At 38.1% G+C, this 15,894-nt stretch overlaps 1 protein-coding gene across 18 annotated transcripts in view; it reads left to right on the top strand.

Annotated features, from left to right (window-relative positions):
• The window catches only part of SUPT3H (SPT3 homolog, SAGA and STAGA complex component), a 398,481-nt gene that overhangs the window by 299,165 nt on the left and 83,422 nt on the right, over nt 1-15,894 (top strand). For all 18 annotated transcript variants that reach the window (XR_011251087.1, XR_011251092.1, XR_011251091.1 and 15 more), the window contains 3 exons: nt 4,464-4,576; nt 5,332-5,439; nt 9,003-9,170. Coding sequence is in view for 12 of the 18 variants with exons in the window: in XM_069562681.1 (XP_069418782.1) it covers nt 4,464-4,576; nt 5,332-5,439; nt 9,003-9,170 (389 nt within the window). In the remaining 6 variants the exon portion in view is untranslated. The remainder of the gene's footprint in view (nt 1-4,463; nt 4,577-5,331; nt 5,440-9,002; nt 9,171-15,894) is intronic.

Below are 15,894 nucleotides of genomic sequence, written 5' to 3'. Positions count from 1 at the left end.
TGTACATTTTTTTAGATATAATGTTATTTTACACTTAATAGACTGCAGTATAGTTTAAACATAGCTTTTTATATGTACTGGAAAACCAAAAATTTCATGTAATGTGCCTTGTTGCAATATATGATTTATTGTGGTGGTCTGGAATCAAATCCACAGTATCTCCAAGGTATACTTGTATCTGAACTTTTCATCTCAGCCTAATTTTGTTTTTCCCAGGCCTCTGAAAGTACTTTAAAGCCCTCCTTTTTGTCTAAAAAAATGACTTTATTTTGTCCTCATGTTTAACTGATAGTTTAGTTAAGTAGGAAATTGTAGACTAATAGTTATTGGTTAAAACATGATTCCATTGTCTTTTTGCCTCTGTTGTTGGTTAGAAATCTGATGTCTACTTGTTTTATGGCACAATATATGGGGAAATTAACAGGCTGGCAAGCAGCAGCTGATGAATCTCTCTCTCTCTTTAGTCACTAAGTCGTGTCCAACTCTTGTGACCTCATAGACTGTAGTCTGCCAGGCTCCTCTCTCCATGGGATTCTCCAAGCAAGAATACTGGAGTGGGTTGCCATTTCCTTCTCCAGGGGATCTTCCTGACCCAGGAACCGAACCCAGGTCTCCTGCATTGCAGGCAGATTCTTTACCAACTGAGCTATGACACCATCCCTATTTATAGCTGATCAATAAATAGGTATAAAAGGAAAGAAAGAAGGAACCCCTACTCTAGAAGTTTCCAGGGAAGGAACTTCCCTGGCAGTCCAGTGGTTAAGACTTCACCTTCCAACACAGAGGGTGTGGGTTTGATCCCTGGTCAGGGAGCTGAGATCCCACATGCCTCATAGCCAAAAAAACAAAGCATAAAACAAAAGCAGTATTGTAACAGATTCACTAAAGAGTTTAAAAATGGTCCACATCAAAAAAAAAAAAAAAATCTTAGGGAAGGAAAAAATTCCAGAGAAAACCATGCCCTCTTAGGAAGGCTATTTTTGATTCACCCAAATAACAGTGATTTTGCAGAGAGAGAAGTTGCAGACGGCTTTCTTTGGAGTACAGTGAGCATCACAGAGAGCCCTGAGGGAAGGGTCAGGACTTAAAGGCTGGTGAAAAGGGATATGGCAGAAATAATGAAATAACATGGAGGGGTGAGAGGTGAGAATGGAATGAATTTTGCCCCGATTACTGACGAGAAAGACAAAGTATATGAGAATTAACTAACCTTACATTTCCAGATGAAATTATTATGTAAAGTTTATTTCCAACACAGGCTAAAAACCAGGGAGTATCAGAAAGAGGATGATCCTAGGAACTTTTGACCTTTGGTCAAGGTTCTGAATAAATTGATAAATTTATTGATCATTATTATTATTATTGATCATTATTATTCTGAATAAGTTGATATCAACTTATCTGAATAAGTTGATAAATTTCTAGGATTACCCTTAATCCTGATACAGTGAGAAGAGGGATGAAGGAAAAGGAACTCATTGAGTCTGAAGCCCCCTCAGATCTGGTAAAAACAAACCATCATGACTGGAGGTATCTATGCCTCTTGTGTTGGACCCACTTTTACCCTGGAAGGATCCATCTCTGAAACAGTCCTTCCCATGTATCAGGGTCAGAATTACCTAAGAATCTTTACCTGTTGGAGGAATAGGAGTAACCCAAGCGGTTTTGGAGAAGGAAATGGCATCCCATTCCAGTATTCTTGCCTGGAAAATCCCATGGACAGAGGAGCCTGGTGTGCTATACAGTTCATGGGGTCGCAAGAGTCAGATGCAAATTAGTGACACCAAGTAGTCTTATGGGACCTCTGTGCATCTTTTTTTGATGTATGGAGAAGTTTGGATCCTGTCCTTTTATTAAAGAACTAGCTATCATCTGTTTATTCTTTCACTCATTCACTCACTCATCTCTTCTAGAAATATTTATGGTGAGTACACAAATGCCAGGCACTCTTCTGGGTGCTAGGGTACCACGACACACCCAGGGTCCTCACCTCTGCCTCCTCAGTGCGGAAGAGCTAACAAGGGAGCTGCCCATTCTGTTGCGTAGATGGACAGATCTGACCAAGAGCTCTCCTTTCCCTCACTTTTAAAATCGAGTGTTTGGAGCAAAGACACAAAATACCTGTCTCCCCGTTCAGTTCAGTTCGGTCACTCAGTCATATCTGACTCTTTGCAACCCCATGAACTGCAGCACACCAAGCCTCCCTGTCCATCACCAACTCCCGAAGTTTACTCAAACTCATGCCCATTGAGTCAGTGATGCCATCCAACCATCTCATCTTCTGTCGTCCCCTTCTCCCGCCTTCAATCTTTGCCAGCATCAGGGTCTTTTCCTTCACCATCATCCATCAGAGGGCAGACAGACTGAAAACCAGAATCACAGAAAACTAACCAATCTAATCGCATGGACCACAGCCTTGTCTGACTCAGTGAAACTTTGAGACCTGCTGTGTAGGGCTACCCAAGACAGACAGGTCATGGTGGAGAGTTCTGACAAAATGTGGTCCACTGGAGAAGGAATGGCAAGCCACTTCAGTATTCTTGCCTTGAGAATGCTATGAACAGTATGAAAAGGCAAAAAGATAGGACACCAAAAGATAAACTCCCCAAGTCAGTAGGTGCCCAGTATGCTACTGGAGATCAGTGGAGAAATAATTCCTGAAAGAATGAAGAGACAGAGCCAAAGCAAAACAACACCCAGTTGTGGATGTGACTGGTGATGGAAGCAAGGTCTGATGCTGTAAAGAGCAATACTGCATAGAAACCTAGAATGTTAGGTCCATGAGTCAAGGCAGATTGGAAGTGGTCAAACAGGAGATGGCAAGAGTGAACATCGACATTCTAGGAATCAGCGAACTAAAATGGACCAGAATTTAACTCAGATGATCATTATATCTACTACTGTGGGCAAGAACCCCTTAGAAGAAATGGAGTAGCCATCATAGTCAACAAGAGTCTGAAATGCAGTACTTGGATGCAATCTCAAAAATGAAAGAATGATCTCTGTTCCTTTCTAAGGCAAACCATTTAGTATCATGGTAATCCAAGTCTATGCCCCAACCAGTTTCCCTGTTACTGTCTGTCAAAGAGAGAAATGAATAAGGTACATTTTATTGATCTTGCCAAATTGCTGCCTGTTAACTTCAGAAGTATTCCACAGATGTGAACCAAGTGTTTGTGAGCTATTGCAGCTTCCTAGTTAGATGGAATGTTACATGTCAGAGAGCACTGGGAAGATTGGTTCCTTTAGGGAGATAGCTTTGGTGGGGATCACTGTAACTCGGCCACAGCTGACAGCTTTGGATACGTGCTTCAATAGCAGGACTTAATGTCTCCTGTGATTTATTTCACAGAAAACTCTCTGTATGTGGATTCCAAGAGAACTGTATCTATCAGGATCAAAACATCATGCTTGGAGTTACCATTAAGTGTTTCACAGACTTGTGGGACCAGATTAATCAAAAGAATAATCAGTGGATTTTTTTAAGATGATTACGTTATAGATGTGATAAAATCTTCACTATCAATCTTTTCCTCTAGATTACTAGTTAAGTTAGTATTATCTAATGAAGGCCCTATGTCACATTAGACTGCTTAGTGTTGTGGCGGTTTCGAGATACCTAACAGGAGATTCCTTGTGTTTTCAGTACTGTTAGGTATGCAGAGAGACGAGATGCATGGTATTGACCCACAAAACTTGTAATGTGGCTTGTGAAATCACAAGCAGACACAGAAGGATCTCTGATAAGAGTTCAGTAAATGATTGGAATGGGGATCGTGTGTCTGTGGCCCTGGGCAGGATTCATATGAATGAAGCCAAGTGACAGGAGAGTATCCTGTGCAAGGGTCAACACGAAGATTAACTCAAGCCTAGGTGACATTTTAATTAGGGAATAATATAAAGGCAGGTTGGAATCATCCTGGGTGGTTTTGAGAATCACCCTCAAGGATTTGGACACGTTTTTCATCAAAAAAATGTAAGCACAGACTTAGGCCAGATATCAGTTTGTTCCACTTAATTCTAAATTCACAACTTCGAGCCTACTCAAGAAATAGACCTAATTTGAAAGGTAGTAAAAATACATTTCCGTGTGTTCCTTTTTTCATCACAGGTTCTTTCTTGCAGGATTTTCTTTCCATAAGAATAAAGTTACATCAAGCAAGTGATTCTTCTGACTATTGTTTGAACAGAAACTATGGTCAGTGATAACCTATTCTAACACACTGTAAGAAGTGCTAAGCATTCAGTGGTTTAGCATACTTTTAGGCGGCAGAGATATGAAAGACGCAAGTGTGTAAAGGCATTCTTGGGACTAGAATATATCTAAACACTAATAAGATTTTTTTAAATTGCATTTTATACACATTGTTTTCAAAAGATATATTTTTCATTCTGTGATAGTAATATGCAGTACTAAAACACTTCAAAAACTAAGTATTCTCTACTTTTTTTTTAATGACTAGCCAAAAAAGGGTCCAAATTTCGAGACTGGTTGGACTGCGGTAGTATGGAGATAAAGCCCAATGTTATTGCTATGGAAATTTTAGCATATTTAGCCTATGAAACTGTGGCACAGGTAAGAACTTGAATCTGTCGTATGAAGCTATATGTAGCTGCTTTCCCCTTATTCCTGTCCCTGATCAATTCCTCTTCCGCCTGCTGCTCTACCAGGACTGAAAACAGCCATGAGTTCTCTTCTATGATAATCTCACTATTTGCTGAAATTTAGGCCAGTTACATTTCTCTGCATCCTCAGCTCCAGTGGGTGTTAGGCAAAAGTGACTGCTGTTTCTTGCAACTTGTTTTCGTCAACATTGAATTCCAAGTATACATCTCTCTTGCTTAGAGATTACTTTTGGACTTTGAAAAATACCTCTCTAGAAATGTACCATCCACTGAGTGCTTACCAAAACCTGAGTCTGGAATCACTGTCCTCTAGTAGTTTCTCAGAGCCTGGTTCTCAGACTGCAAGCATCAGCTTCCCCTTGGTTCTTGTCTAAAATGTAAATTTCTAAGCTACATCCTAGAGCAGCCATACCGAATTATTATTGACTTTCAGAGCATGGAAGCCAGAAATCTGTATTTTAAAATGTTTCGCTGGAGATTATAAGCTTTGAGAACCACTCCACTAGGAGGTTAGACTGTATCCTTTATGTTCATGAGTACGTCCGCTTACCAGCCATGAAAGCATACATTTATGTCCACAATACAGATTTTTTAGGCAGACCATCTGACTAATATTGGGATATAGTTGCTTGTATGTAGTTTTACCGTTTCAGTCTCCTTGGTGATTATTTCCAGCTCTGTGACTTTCTTATTCTGATCTTCTAGTTAGTGGATCTGGCCCTTCTTGTGAGGCAGGACATGGTAACCAAGGCAGGAGACCCCTTCAGCCATGCCATTTCCGCCACCTTCATTCAGTACCACAACTCTGCGGAGGTGAGTATTAAAAAATCTGGCTTTGACAGGTCTGTGGATTTTTTTTTCCTCATGTCTGATATTTACGTTAGTAGTTGTAAGAAAAAGATTATGTAGGAATATATAGCCTTCAGTCACAGAATCTTAATACATTCAGCGTTCAAACAAATACCTACTATGTTTCAGGCCCTAACAGTCCACTTAATGCAGTGATCTTATCACCTTCTCTTAGCCTTATTTAGCATTCCTGACCCTTCAGTGAAAGAGTATCTCTCATTTCCATGGGAGATGAACACTTGCTTTAGTTAACTGAATAACATGGAGAAAAGTTATGTATTTAATTTTTGCTTCAAAGATGAAAGGATTATTTTATTCATGTAATGATAATTCCTAGCATTATTGATAGTTGGACTTTCCAGTTATGGATCCATCTCTAAACATGATTTAAAGAAATATGGCTCCATGTATCCTTTGTGGTGTGATTGATCCAATCATGTAAAAAATCACATCCTTTCTATATTCAGTTACTGTTGCTGGGATCCCCACCTGTGGGGGCTGTGAAGTTTTCTTTCCAACTTTTAAGGCTTTGTATAATAAGTATGTATCATTTTTGGCATAAAAAATAATTGCTATAAACAGCATGTGCCTAAAAACCAGAAATATAACATCTAGTTAATGAATTTGCAAATAATCTTTTTTTTTTTTACACTAACATAAACATTAGTCTCATATAATTCAACCTAATGACCATAAAGAGGGCAGCAAGGAGATTTGGTTAACATTCACATGTATAATATGAAGTGAGCCTCAGATCGAGTTAGGTGAAACCTATAACCTGAAAATGGCTACTAAGCCCCTTTGAGAATCCGAAGAAAACTGTAAATCCTTTCTCTGTAAATACATTTGCACATTTTGTATACAACTTCAGGGCATTCAGAGACTCTCTGAAACCATTCCATGAATATAAAGGATCTGTCAACCCACTGGACTCCATGTTTAAGTGTCTCTGCTCTGAAATACTTATGAGATATATAAAGATATATGCCTGTATCTTATTACAAGCCAAAAGTATGACATCTTTTTATGCCCCTTGTGGAACCAGATTGGCTTAAAACTAAAGTAGGAATCAAAATGTTTATGCCCATTAAAAATCCATTTTTTTTCTTGAAAAAGGTTATACATCATTATCAGTGAACATGATTTAAAAGTCCCTAAAGAACACTCAGTTGATTAAACAGTACTTGTTTTCTTTATGTTTTGTTACAAACCCAAATTATGATGTCAAAGAACACCCTTTAAACTGTCTTTGGTACGTGTTCACTTTATGAATATGTGTATAAAGTATGCTTTTCATTAACATCAGACAAATTTGTTGTAACATTTCTAATTAAAGAAATTTACAGTGAACGTAACAAGCCTAGTTCAGGGATTGCTTACGTGGCTAGGAAAACTGTATTTCCCGCCCCCCACCCCCACCCCCACCCCGCCGACTTTCTTGATTCTCCAGGGTGGCCAAGCTGCCCTGGGCAATGCTCAGCAACCACAGCTGCTGCTCCCAGCTACCCAGCAGTTAAGAGAGATGGCTTGTATATGTTGAACTTCCTGGGCTCTCTGGGAGGTGGGAGCAGGCGTGTCAGAAAGCATCCTGGCTAAATATGTCGATACAAGCCTCCAGCATTTCCCTGGCCTGTCAGACACTCCTCCTCCAATGTGACTAGTGGTCAAAATGAACATTTGGAGGGACTGGAAGTCTTTCTGCCCTTTATTACCTGATTCAACACACAGAAATGACCACTCTAGGCCAGGAATTCCTATTCATCAGCATTGCAGGTCAGCAAGCACAATTAAGGGGCTGGTTTAGGGACTTTACCAGGTTAGGAACCCATGGGGGCTCTGGAGACTAATATGATCTGTATTCAGGGAGATAAAACATTCTGCAGAACAAGCAAAGCAATAAATGAACAAACAGACAATTCAAGATTTTATGTACTGATTTCTAAATGAGTGTCATAGAAAGTTCAAAGATAAAAGCAGCTCCCTAATTATAATGAAAGAAGACTTCAGCAAAGAAGTTAAGTGTTGAAGAAAAGATAAAAATTTGATGAGATGGTAAAAGTGGGGAAGATGCTGTAGGCTTTGGAGGCAGCATAAGTGCACAGGGAGGAAAAAACCTGATTAAAATATTCAAGCCAAGGAGTCATTGAGAAGGGAAGTAGGAAGTTAGAAAATAAAGGCCTTAGACACTTAGGGAAGGAAGAATTCAAAGTTTCTTGGCTAAGGAGTGATGAGTTCAAAAGGGTATTTTAAGAAGATCCAAATGGAGGTGCTGTGTACAGTCAATTGGATTGGAAACACAAGGCATGGAATTAATCACATGCATTCTATTTTAATAATTGTCATTCTTGAACACTAACCATATAAAGAACTGAGCTAGTTAAGCTTAGGTTTCTCAGATTATCAAGGTTAATATTAATTTGAGTTAATTTTTCAGAGTTTTTTTTCAAACATATGGTTTATATTCTGGAAGGAATGATCTCTAGGAATTACCTTGTTTTTCCTAAGAGCAACTCATGCCACATTAGGTTTATTCCTTCTTGTTTGATGTTTCTAGGCAAGCAGATCAAAGAAATACTCTTGAAAACAGTATCTGAATTTCAGCAAAATGTTTTACAAAGTTTAGCATAATTTTTAAAATACATTATAAAGAACTATAGGTCAGTAGATAGCATGGTTATTACACTTGATAGGATTGGGAAAATATATATGTATAATACCATATATGAAAAAGACTTATTTGCCTAAAAGTTTCTTATAATGATAAATATTGTGATGGTACTGAAAAGGAAACATCACAATATCTTTTGTTTTGTTTCAGTGTCTAGGCACCGTCCTAGAGGATGGACATTGACAAAGTGGAGGCTATCTAAAGGAGAGCAATAGGGGTGGGAAGAGGACCCTGAAAGCATGTCTCATAACTGGTAGAAGGAACTTGAGGTGTTTGACCTGTAGAAGGGAAGAGACTGTGAGATAGAAAGTTTTCAAATATTTGAAGGACCTCCACAAGGGAGAGGGAGCAGACTTGCAGGCATAGTCAAAGAAAGCAGGTAGGTATGAGGGATATTCTGAAGGAAGAAGGTGTTGGAGGAGCTAGAGATGAATCTACAGTGACCCTAAAGCACGGAATTTGAGTTATTTTGTCTTGAAGTGAAGGCTGGTCACCATGATGCAGAGAATGTCTGAAAGACATCCTGTTTGGGGGGACAGTTTAGAACTTCCTTTTGAGTACTTTTGGAATACTGACAAAACTTCTCAGTAAAAATATCTGTATCTGACTGAATCAGCAGAAATTTTGGAAGCTGTATCCGAGGAATCTTATTTTTTATCTGAATGATCAGACAGATTAGAAATTAATATATTTAGACCCTTAGGGGTAAGATGATGGCATCATTTCTGTGGACTGGATAATAATAAATTGGGTTTTTGTATTTGTAACTTTTAAATATTGTTGAATTAATGAGCTATCTAAATTAAATGTTAGTAGAAGTTCTGGTTGCCTGATTTCAGAGCCACATGTTTTTGAACAGGGGTCTTGCATGAAGCCCTATCCAGACTCTCCTGAGAACACACCACCTCCTACACCAACGGCTCCATCCGTGGGCTCACAGCACTTGGGGAAGACCACATCAGGATCCCTAGGGAATGGGAGTGCTGGACAAGACTCAGCTAAGACCAAACAAAGGAAAAGAAAAAAGGTTAATGATATTTTTCTATTTCTTTCCTTTCTTTTTTCTTTTTGGTGCAAAGAGAGATCTTGGGGCTTCCCTGATAGCTCAGCTGGTAGAGAATCAGCCTGCAATGTAGGACATCCTAGTTCAATTCCTAGATTAAGAAGATCACCTAGAGTAGGGATAGACTACCCACTCCAGAATTCTGGAGCTTCCCTGATGGCTCAGATGGTAAAGAATCCACCCGCCATCTGGGTGACTTGAGTTTGATCCCTGCGTCAGGAAATCCCTGGAGGAGGGCATGGCAATCCACTCCATTCTTCTTGCCTGGAGAATCCCCATGGACAGAGGAGCTTGGCAGGGTATGGTCCATGGGGTCACCAAGAGGCAGACGTGACTGAGTGACCAGGGACAGCACAGCACGGGGAAATCTTAACTGAGCTCACAGGTACGGGAAATGTGTTCTGTTTCTCACTAATCAGATTTTAGAGACAGCCAGTTTACAGCAAGATGTTATTTTCTAATATTTTATTTAAAAAATTTTCAAACATACAAAAAAGTTAAAAGAATGTAGAGTGAATACCATATATCTATCATCTGATTCTGTAATTAAAATTTTACTGTACTTAATATATTTACTATATTTACATTTACTTTATGTGTACATCTGATTATTCTTTTATCCATCCACCAGTTCTTTTTTTTAATACATTAAAAGGTAAGCTGCAGGCATCAGTATAATTCATGCCAAAACACATAATTTTGTGTAATGTATACATTATAAAGAAATTTATAAAGAAATTATAATTCTTTATAAAGAAATTTATAATGTATACATTATACATTTTTTTAAAGGTAAAGTTTATATACAGTGTACCACTCAATTCTTAAGTATACCATTTGCTGAATTTTGACAGATATATAAATTCATTGTTTATATACCCTCTCAAGATAAAAAAATAACATTACAATCAGTTCAGAAAATTCTTTCACACCTCTTCCAGGCAATCTCATCACCATCCCCAGAAAAGCAAACACTGTTCCGACTTTTTAGTTTTCTCTCTTCTGGAGCCTCATACAAAGAGAATATAATGTGTATACTCTTTTGTGTGAAATCTCCTTCACTCAGGGTGTTTTTAAAGTTTGTGTTTTTAAGTACAAGTGTAATTCATTCTTCCTTATTGATGAGTAAGTTGCTTTGTATCAGTTTACTCATTCTCATTTTGGTGGTTAGGCTATTTCCAGTTTTGGGGGGTATTATGAATAAACCTGTTACGAGCATTATTTTTCAAATCTTTATGGACAAATGCTTTCATTTTTCATAGGTAAGTGAAATGAAATTACTAGCTAGAAATGAAATTATTGGATCATAGAGTAGCTGTGTGTTCAGTTTTTAAAGAAACTACAAGAACTTTTTCCCAAATGATCATATCATTTTATCCAAAGCTACAGTAATCACAACAGTATAGTACTGGCCCCAAAACAGAAATATAGATCAATAGAACAAGATAGAAAGCCCAGAGATAAACCCGCTTATGCTTAACTATGCCTATGCTTAACTAATCTCTGACAGAGGAGGCAAAAATATATAATACAATGGAGAAAAGACAGTCTCTTCAGTAAGTGATGTTGGGAAAACTGGATAACTGTGTAAAAGCATGAAATTAGAACACTGTCTAACACTATACACAAAAACTCAAAATGGATTAAAGAACTAAATGTAAGACCAGATATATAAAATTCTTAGGGGAAACACTAGGTAGAACACTGTCTGATATAAACAAGATCTATTTTGACCTACCTCATAGGGTAATGAAAATAAACAAATGGGACCCACTTAAACATAAAAGCTTTTGCACAGCGAAGGAAACCATGAACAAAATGAAAAGACAGCCCACAGAATGGGAGAAAATATTTGCAGCCACTGCTTTTAATCACATGTCAGAAGATTTTATAGCTTTTTTTGGTATTTGTAATGTTCTATTTTTCTCTGGATGTTTTCCAAATAATATCTTTATTTTTTATTTTCAGCGGTTTGACCATGATATCCATAGACATGGTTTTCTTTTGTTTTTTTTCTGTTTAGAATCCTCTGGGCCTCTTGAAAATTGAATACTTTTAAATTGAGGGGGGAATTATCAGCTATTATTTCTTAAAGTATCTTGCCTGCCTCATGTTCTCTCTTCTCCCCTTCTGAGATTCCAGGTATATTTTTGTTAGTTACTTTGATATTGTTCAACGTGTGCCTGAAGCTCTGTTTAATTTCCTTTTCAGTCTTTTCTCTCTGTTCTTCAGGTTGAATAACTTCTGTTGATCTTCCCTTCCAAACTCTATCTACTGTCAGTTCAGTCTTAACACTCATCCATTAATGTCTTGTTTCTGATATTTTGTTTAGAGTTTTATAATTTCCTTCCGATTTCTTTTTATAGTTTATTGTTATTTTTTATTTTAACTTCCTTTATTTCATAATAGCTGTTTTAAAATTCTCATATGATGAATATCTGGATTGTTTTGATCTCCATTGAGTATAAGTCACACTTTCTTGAGTTGTTGCATATCTAGTAATTTTAAATTATATGCTGGACATTGTGAGTAGTATATTGTAGAGATTTCAGGTTCTGTAGTATTCCTATGAGAAGAGTTGGTGGTGGTGTGTTCATATGTATGTTAAGCAGACTGTTTACTCTTCTAGATGGAACTCTATAAACTCCAAACTCAAATGCCTCTTCAGCAGCTAGACCCTCTCTTCCTTTATTTAGTTTTACCTTGGTTTCTTGGATTCAGTCCCACAAAGGAATAGCTTAGAAGTTAATCAAAGATTTAGGTAAAATTTATACACTGCATATTTGTCTTCCTTTCTTTGATTCTGACCTTTTTTGGGATTTTCTTTTTCTCTTTACACCTACTGTGGTTGCCCTGAACTCTGAGCTATAGTTCTTCATGCCTCTAAGGTCCCATGACCCTGTACTGACTAGGGCCTACCCTTAGGCTAAAACAGAAAAACAGAAAACCAACCCCTAGCTATTCCCTTCTCCTATATATAGTGTGCGCCCTTTCAGGTTTTGTCCTGGTTAGATCACTCTGTTGCTTTCAGGTACTTGTTTTTTATAATTTGTCCAAAATTTATACTTTTCTCTACAAGTTGGTTGGCACAATAGAAACTGTTTGCCACTACTACTAATGGAACTGTGCCAAGATATAATCTTAGAATTGATGGAAAGCAGATTTAAATTTCATCCTCATATCTGCATTCCCCCTTTTATTTTCAAAGTGACAGATCTCAGTGCTTATTTATTAAGGGAAACTCCAAACAATAAGGAACTTCTGTATTGTAAAGTAGTTCTAAAGAATTTCGGCTATAGCACTCTCCAACTCATTCAGTAACTAAAACTAGAGTATAAAATATTACTTAAGGACATCTTCAGTGGATTTGCTTTACAAACTATGTAGAAATTTATAATTAACCTGGTAATTATGCATATATAAAATCATTTATTTTTTTAATTTACTTATCCACATCTACATTCAAGAAAGTGAAAGTGTTAGTTGCTCGGTTGTATCCAACTCTTTGCGACCCCATGGACTGTAGCCCACCAGGCTTCTCTGTCCATGGAATTCTCCAGGCAAGAATACTGGAGTGGGTTACCATTTCCTACTCCGTATTCAAGCTCTTGCTATATTTTGATTTTTTGCTCACTGGAAACCTCAGCTGTGATGGTACTAAAAGCCAAGGGACTTGATGTATAATCATATCTTAATACTGTCATTTTAATCTTGGGAGTGTCCCTTATCTTCACTGTATCACCTATAATGTGGGGAGTTGGGAAAGTTTAGAATAGATAATATCTTATGTTTTTTCCAAATTTTATAATATATGAATCTTTAAATTTGGTGATTCTTTATTGTTTTCTTTTCAAATACCTTTTCTAGTTAATTTCTTTAGTTTTAAAAAAAATCACTTCCTACTTACATAGAATGACAGATTATGCAACATCTCAGTTAAATTTTGGAATGAGAAAATTAACTGTATTTAACTGTATTATACTATAGCCTTTGGCCAAGGAGTGGCCCAGCTTCATATGAAAGGAAATCCTCTATAAACTCGAAGAACTAAGAGAGCTCTGTGTACGAGAGTGAGGGGAAAAAAGACACTTGCCTGCCCACTCTGATCATACATCAATCCATGTGATCAGTGAGGGACAGAAGTCGGTATTAAGGCTAGAAAAGGCAGAGGAACCAGAGATCAAATTGTCAACATCCACTGGATCATAGAAAAAGCAAGAGAGTTCCAGAAAAACATCTATTTCTGCTTTATTGACTATGCCAAAGCCTTTGACTGTGTGGATCACAATAAACTGTGGAAAATTCTGAAAGAGATGGGAATACCAGACCTCCTGACCTGCCTCTTGAGAAACCTGTATGCAGGTCAGTAAGCAACAGTTAGAACTGGACATGGAACAACAGACTGGTTCCAAACAGGAAAAGGAGTATGTCAAGGCTGTATATTGTCACCCTGCTTATTTAACTTCTATGCAGAGTACATCATGAGAAATGCTGGACTGGAAGAAGCACAAGCTGAAATCAAGATTGCCGGGAGAAATAGCAATCACCTCAGATATGCAGATGACACCACCCTTATGGCAGAAAGTGAAGAGGAACTAAATAGCCTGTTGATGAAAGTGAAAGAGGAGAGTGAAAAAATTGGCTTAAAGCTCAACATTCAGAAAATGAAGATCATGGTATCTGGTCCCCTCACTTCATGGGAAATAGATGGGGAAACAGTGTCAGACTTTATTTTGGGGGGCTCCAAAATCACTGCAGATGGTGATTGCAGCCATGAAATCAAAAGACGCTTACTGCTTGGAAGGAAAGCTATGACCAACCTAGATAGCATGTTGAAAAGTAGAGACATTACTTTGCCAACAAAGGTCCGTCTAGTCAATGCTATGATTTTTCCAGTGGTCATGTATGGATGTGAGAGTTGGACTATGAAGGAAGCTGAGCACTGAAAAATTGATGCTTTTGAACTGTGGTGTTGGAGAGAACTCTTGAGAGTCCCTTGAACTGCAAGGAGATCCAACCAGTCCATTCTGAAGGAGATCAGCCCTGGGATTTCTTTGGAAGGAATGATGCTAAAGCTGAAACTCCAGTACTTTGGCCACCTCATGCGAAGAGTTGCCTCATTGGAAAAGACTCTGATGCTGGGAGGAATTGGAGGCAGGAGGAGAAGGGGACGACAGAGGATGAGATGGCTGGATGGCATCACTGACTCGATGGACATGAGTTTGAGTGAACTCCAGGAGATTGTGATGGACAGGGAGGCCTGGCGTGCTGCGATTCATGGGGTCGCGAAGAGTTGGACACAATTGAGTGACTGAACTGAACTGAACCTTTCACTTGCTCTGATCGGAGATACATATTACTCCTCTGTTACACCTCTGTAGAATCTAATGTATCAAGTTTAACAGAAGATGTAGTGGTGAAAAGAGTAAGAGAGTTATCTGAGATCCCAGGTCCTTCTTAAATATTACATTACCTGGCAAGGGGAAAGCTGAGAAAGGATTTTTTTTTTAAGTTGTTTCTTCCCAACAGGTTTTATGTTGGGAAGAAAAGAGTCAGATAAGAGATCCTGGGGCAACCGAAGTTTCAGTGTAACTTCTTGTAGGGCAGTTGAGAGTTGAAACTGTTGAAGAATTTTATTCAGTTCAAGCCAGCAAGGACGGAAGAGGGACAATGCTCAGATACAGGAAGTTTGGAAAACTCCATGCGATACTTCATCTTCCAGCGTTGAGCAGCAGCTTCTGAATAAAAAGACATAACTGACAACGAAATGGAAGACTCCAAGAATGGAATATGAATACAGCCAGGGGAGGGGCACCTGACGTATGAAGAAGAACTTTACCAAGCACCTCGTTCTTGACTTTAGGAAATTAGTTTAGTCCCCACAGAAATTCTGACAAATACACTATAGACAACAAGATTCAGTATTTTGTCCAACATGTGGGTTTCATTTTTGAAAATTTAAAGAATATTCCAAGATGTGGGCTCAAGCAGAATGAGAAAGCTAAATTGGTATATAAATCTAACAGTCTTCATATGTATTTATAACATAATATTTTTATTAGTGTAGCAAATACATAAATTTAATGCTAATCCTTCTGTAACAGTTTTGAAGACTGTTAGAAAATTTATGAAGTCACTGCTGAAGTAAAAATTCTAAACTTGATATGAATTTTGAACTTAGATTACTAGTACTTTGGTGAGGGAAGGGATGTTTACAGAAATGAGAAGGTATTTTTTGAGGTGAAAGCAATACTGTAGACACAACATTTGAGATTTAAAGATTTCCTTGCAAAGAACTCGATGGGCAAATCAGGAGGGTGCAGAAGTGCATGTGGTAACTTATGCTGGTGTTTGCAGTGGCTTAATTGTAGCAGATAAACCAGAAACTGGCAAAATAGAAATTTTAATGACATTTTTCACAAAATTGAATATTCTTATTTTTATATAAGGTGAAGTGAAGTGAAGTGAAGTCGCTCAGTCTTGTCCAACTCTTTGCGACCCCGTGGACTGTAGCCTACCAGGCTCCTCTGTCCATGGGATTTTCCAGGCAATAGTCCTGGGGTGGATTGCCATTTCCTTCTCTAGGGGATCTTCCCAACCCAGGGATCGAACCCGGGTCTCCCTCATTGTAGACAGACACTTTACTGTCTGAGCCACCAGGGAAGTCCTTTATATAAGGTAACTTCTT

Source organism: Ovis canadensis, chromosome 20 (assembly GCF_042477335.2).
Source record: "Ovis canadensis isolate MfBH-ARS-UI-01 breed Bighorn chromosome 20, ARS-UI_OviCan_v2, whole genome shotgun sequence".
Classification (NCBI taxonomy): domain Eukaryota; kingdom Metazoa; phylum Chordata; class Mammalia; order Artiodactyla; family Bovidae; genus Ovis; species Ovis canadensis.
This window is presented reverse-complemented; position numbering and strand designations above follow the sequence as displayed.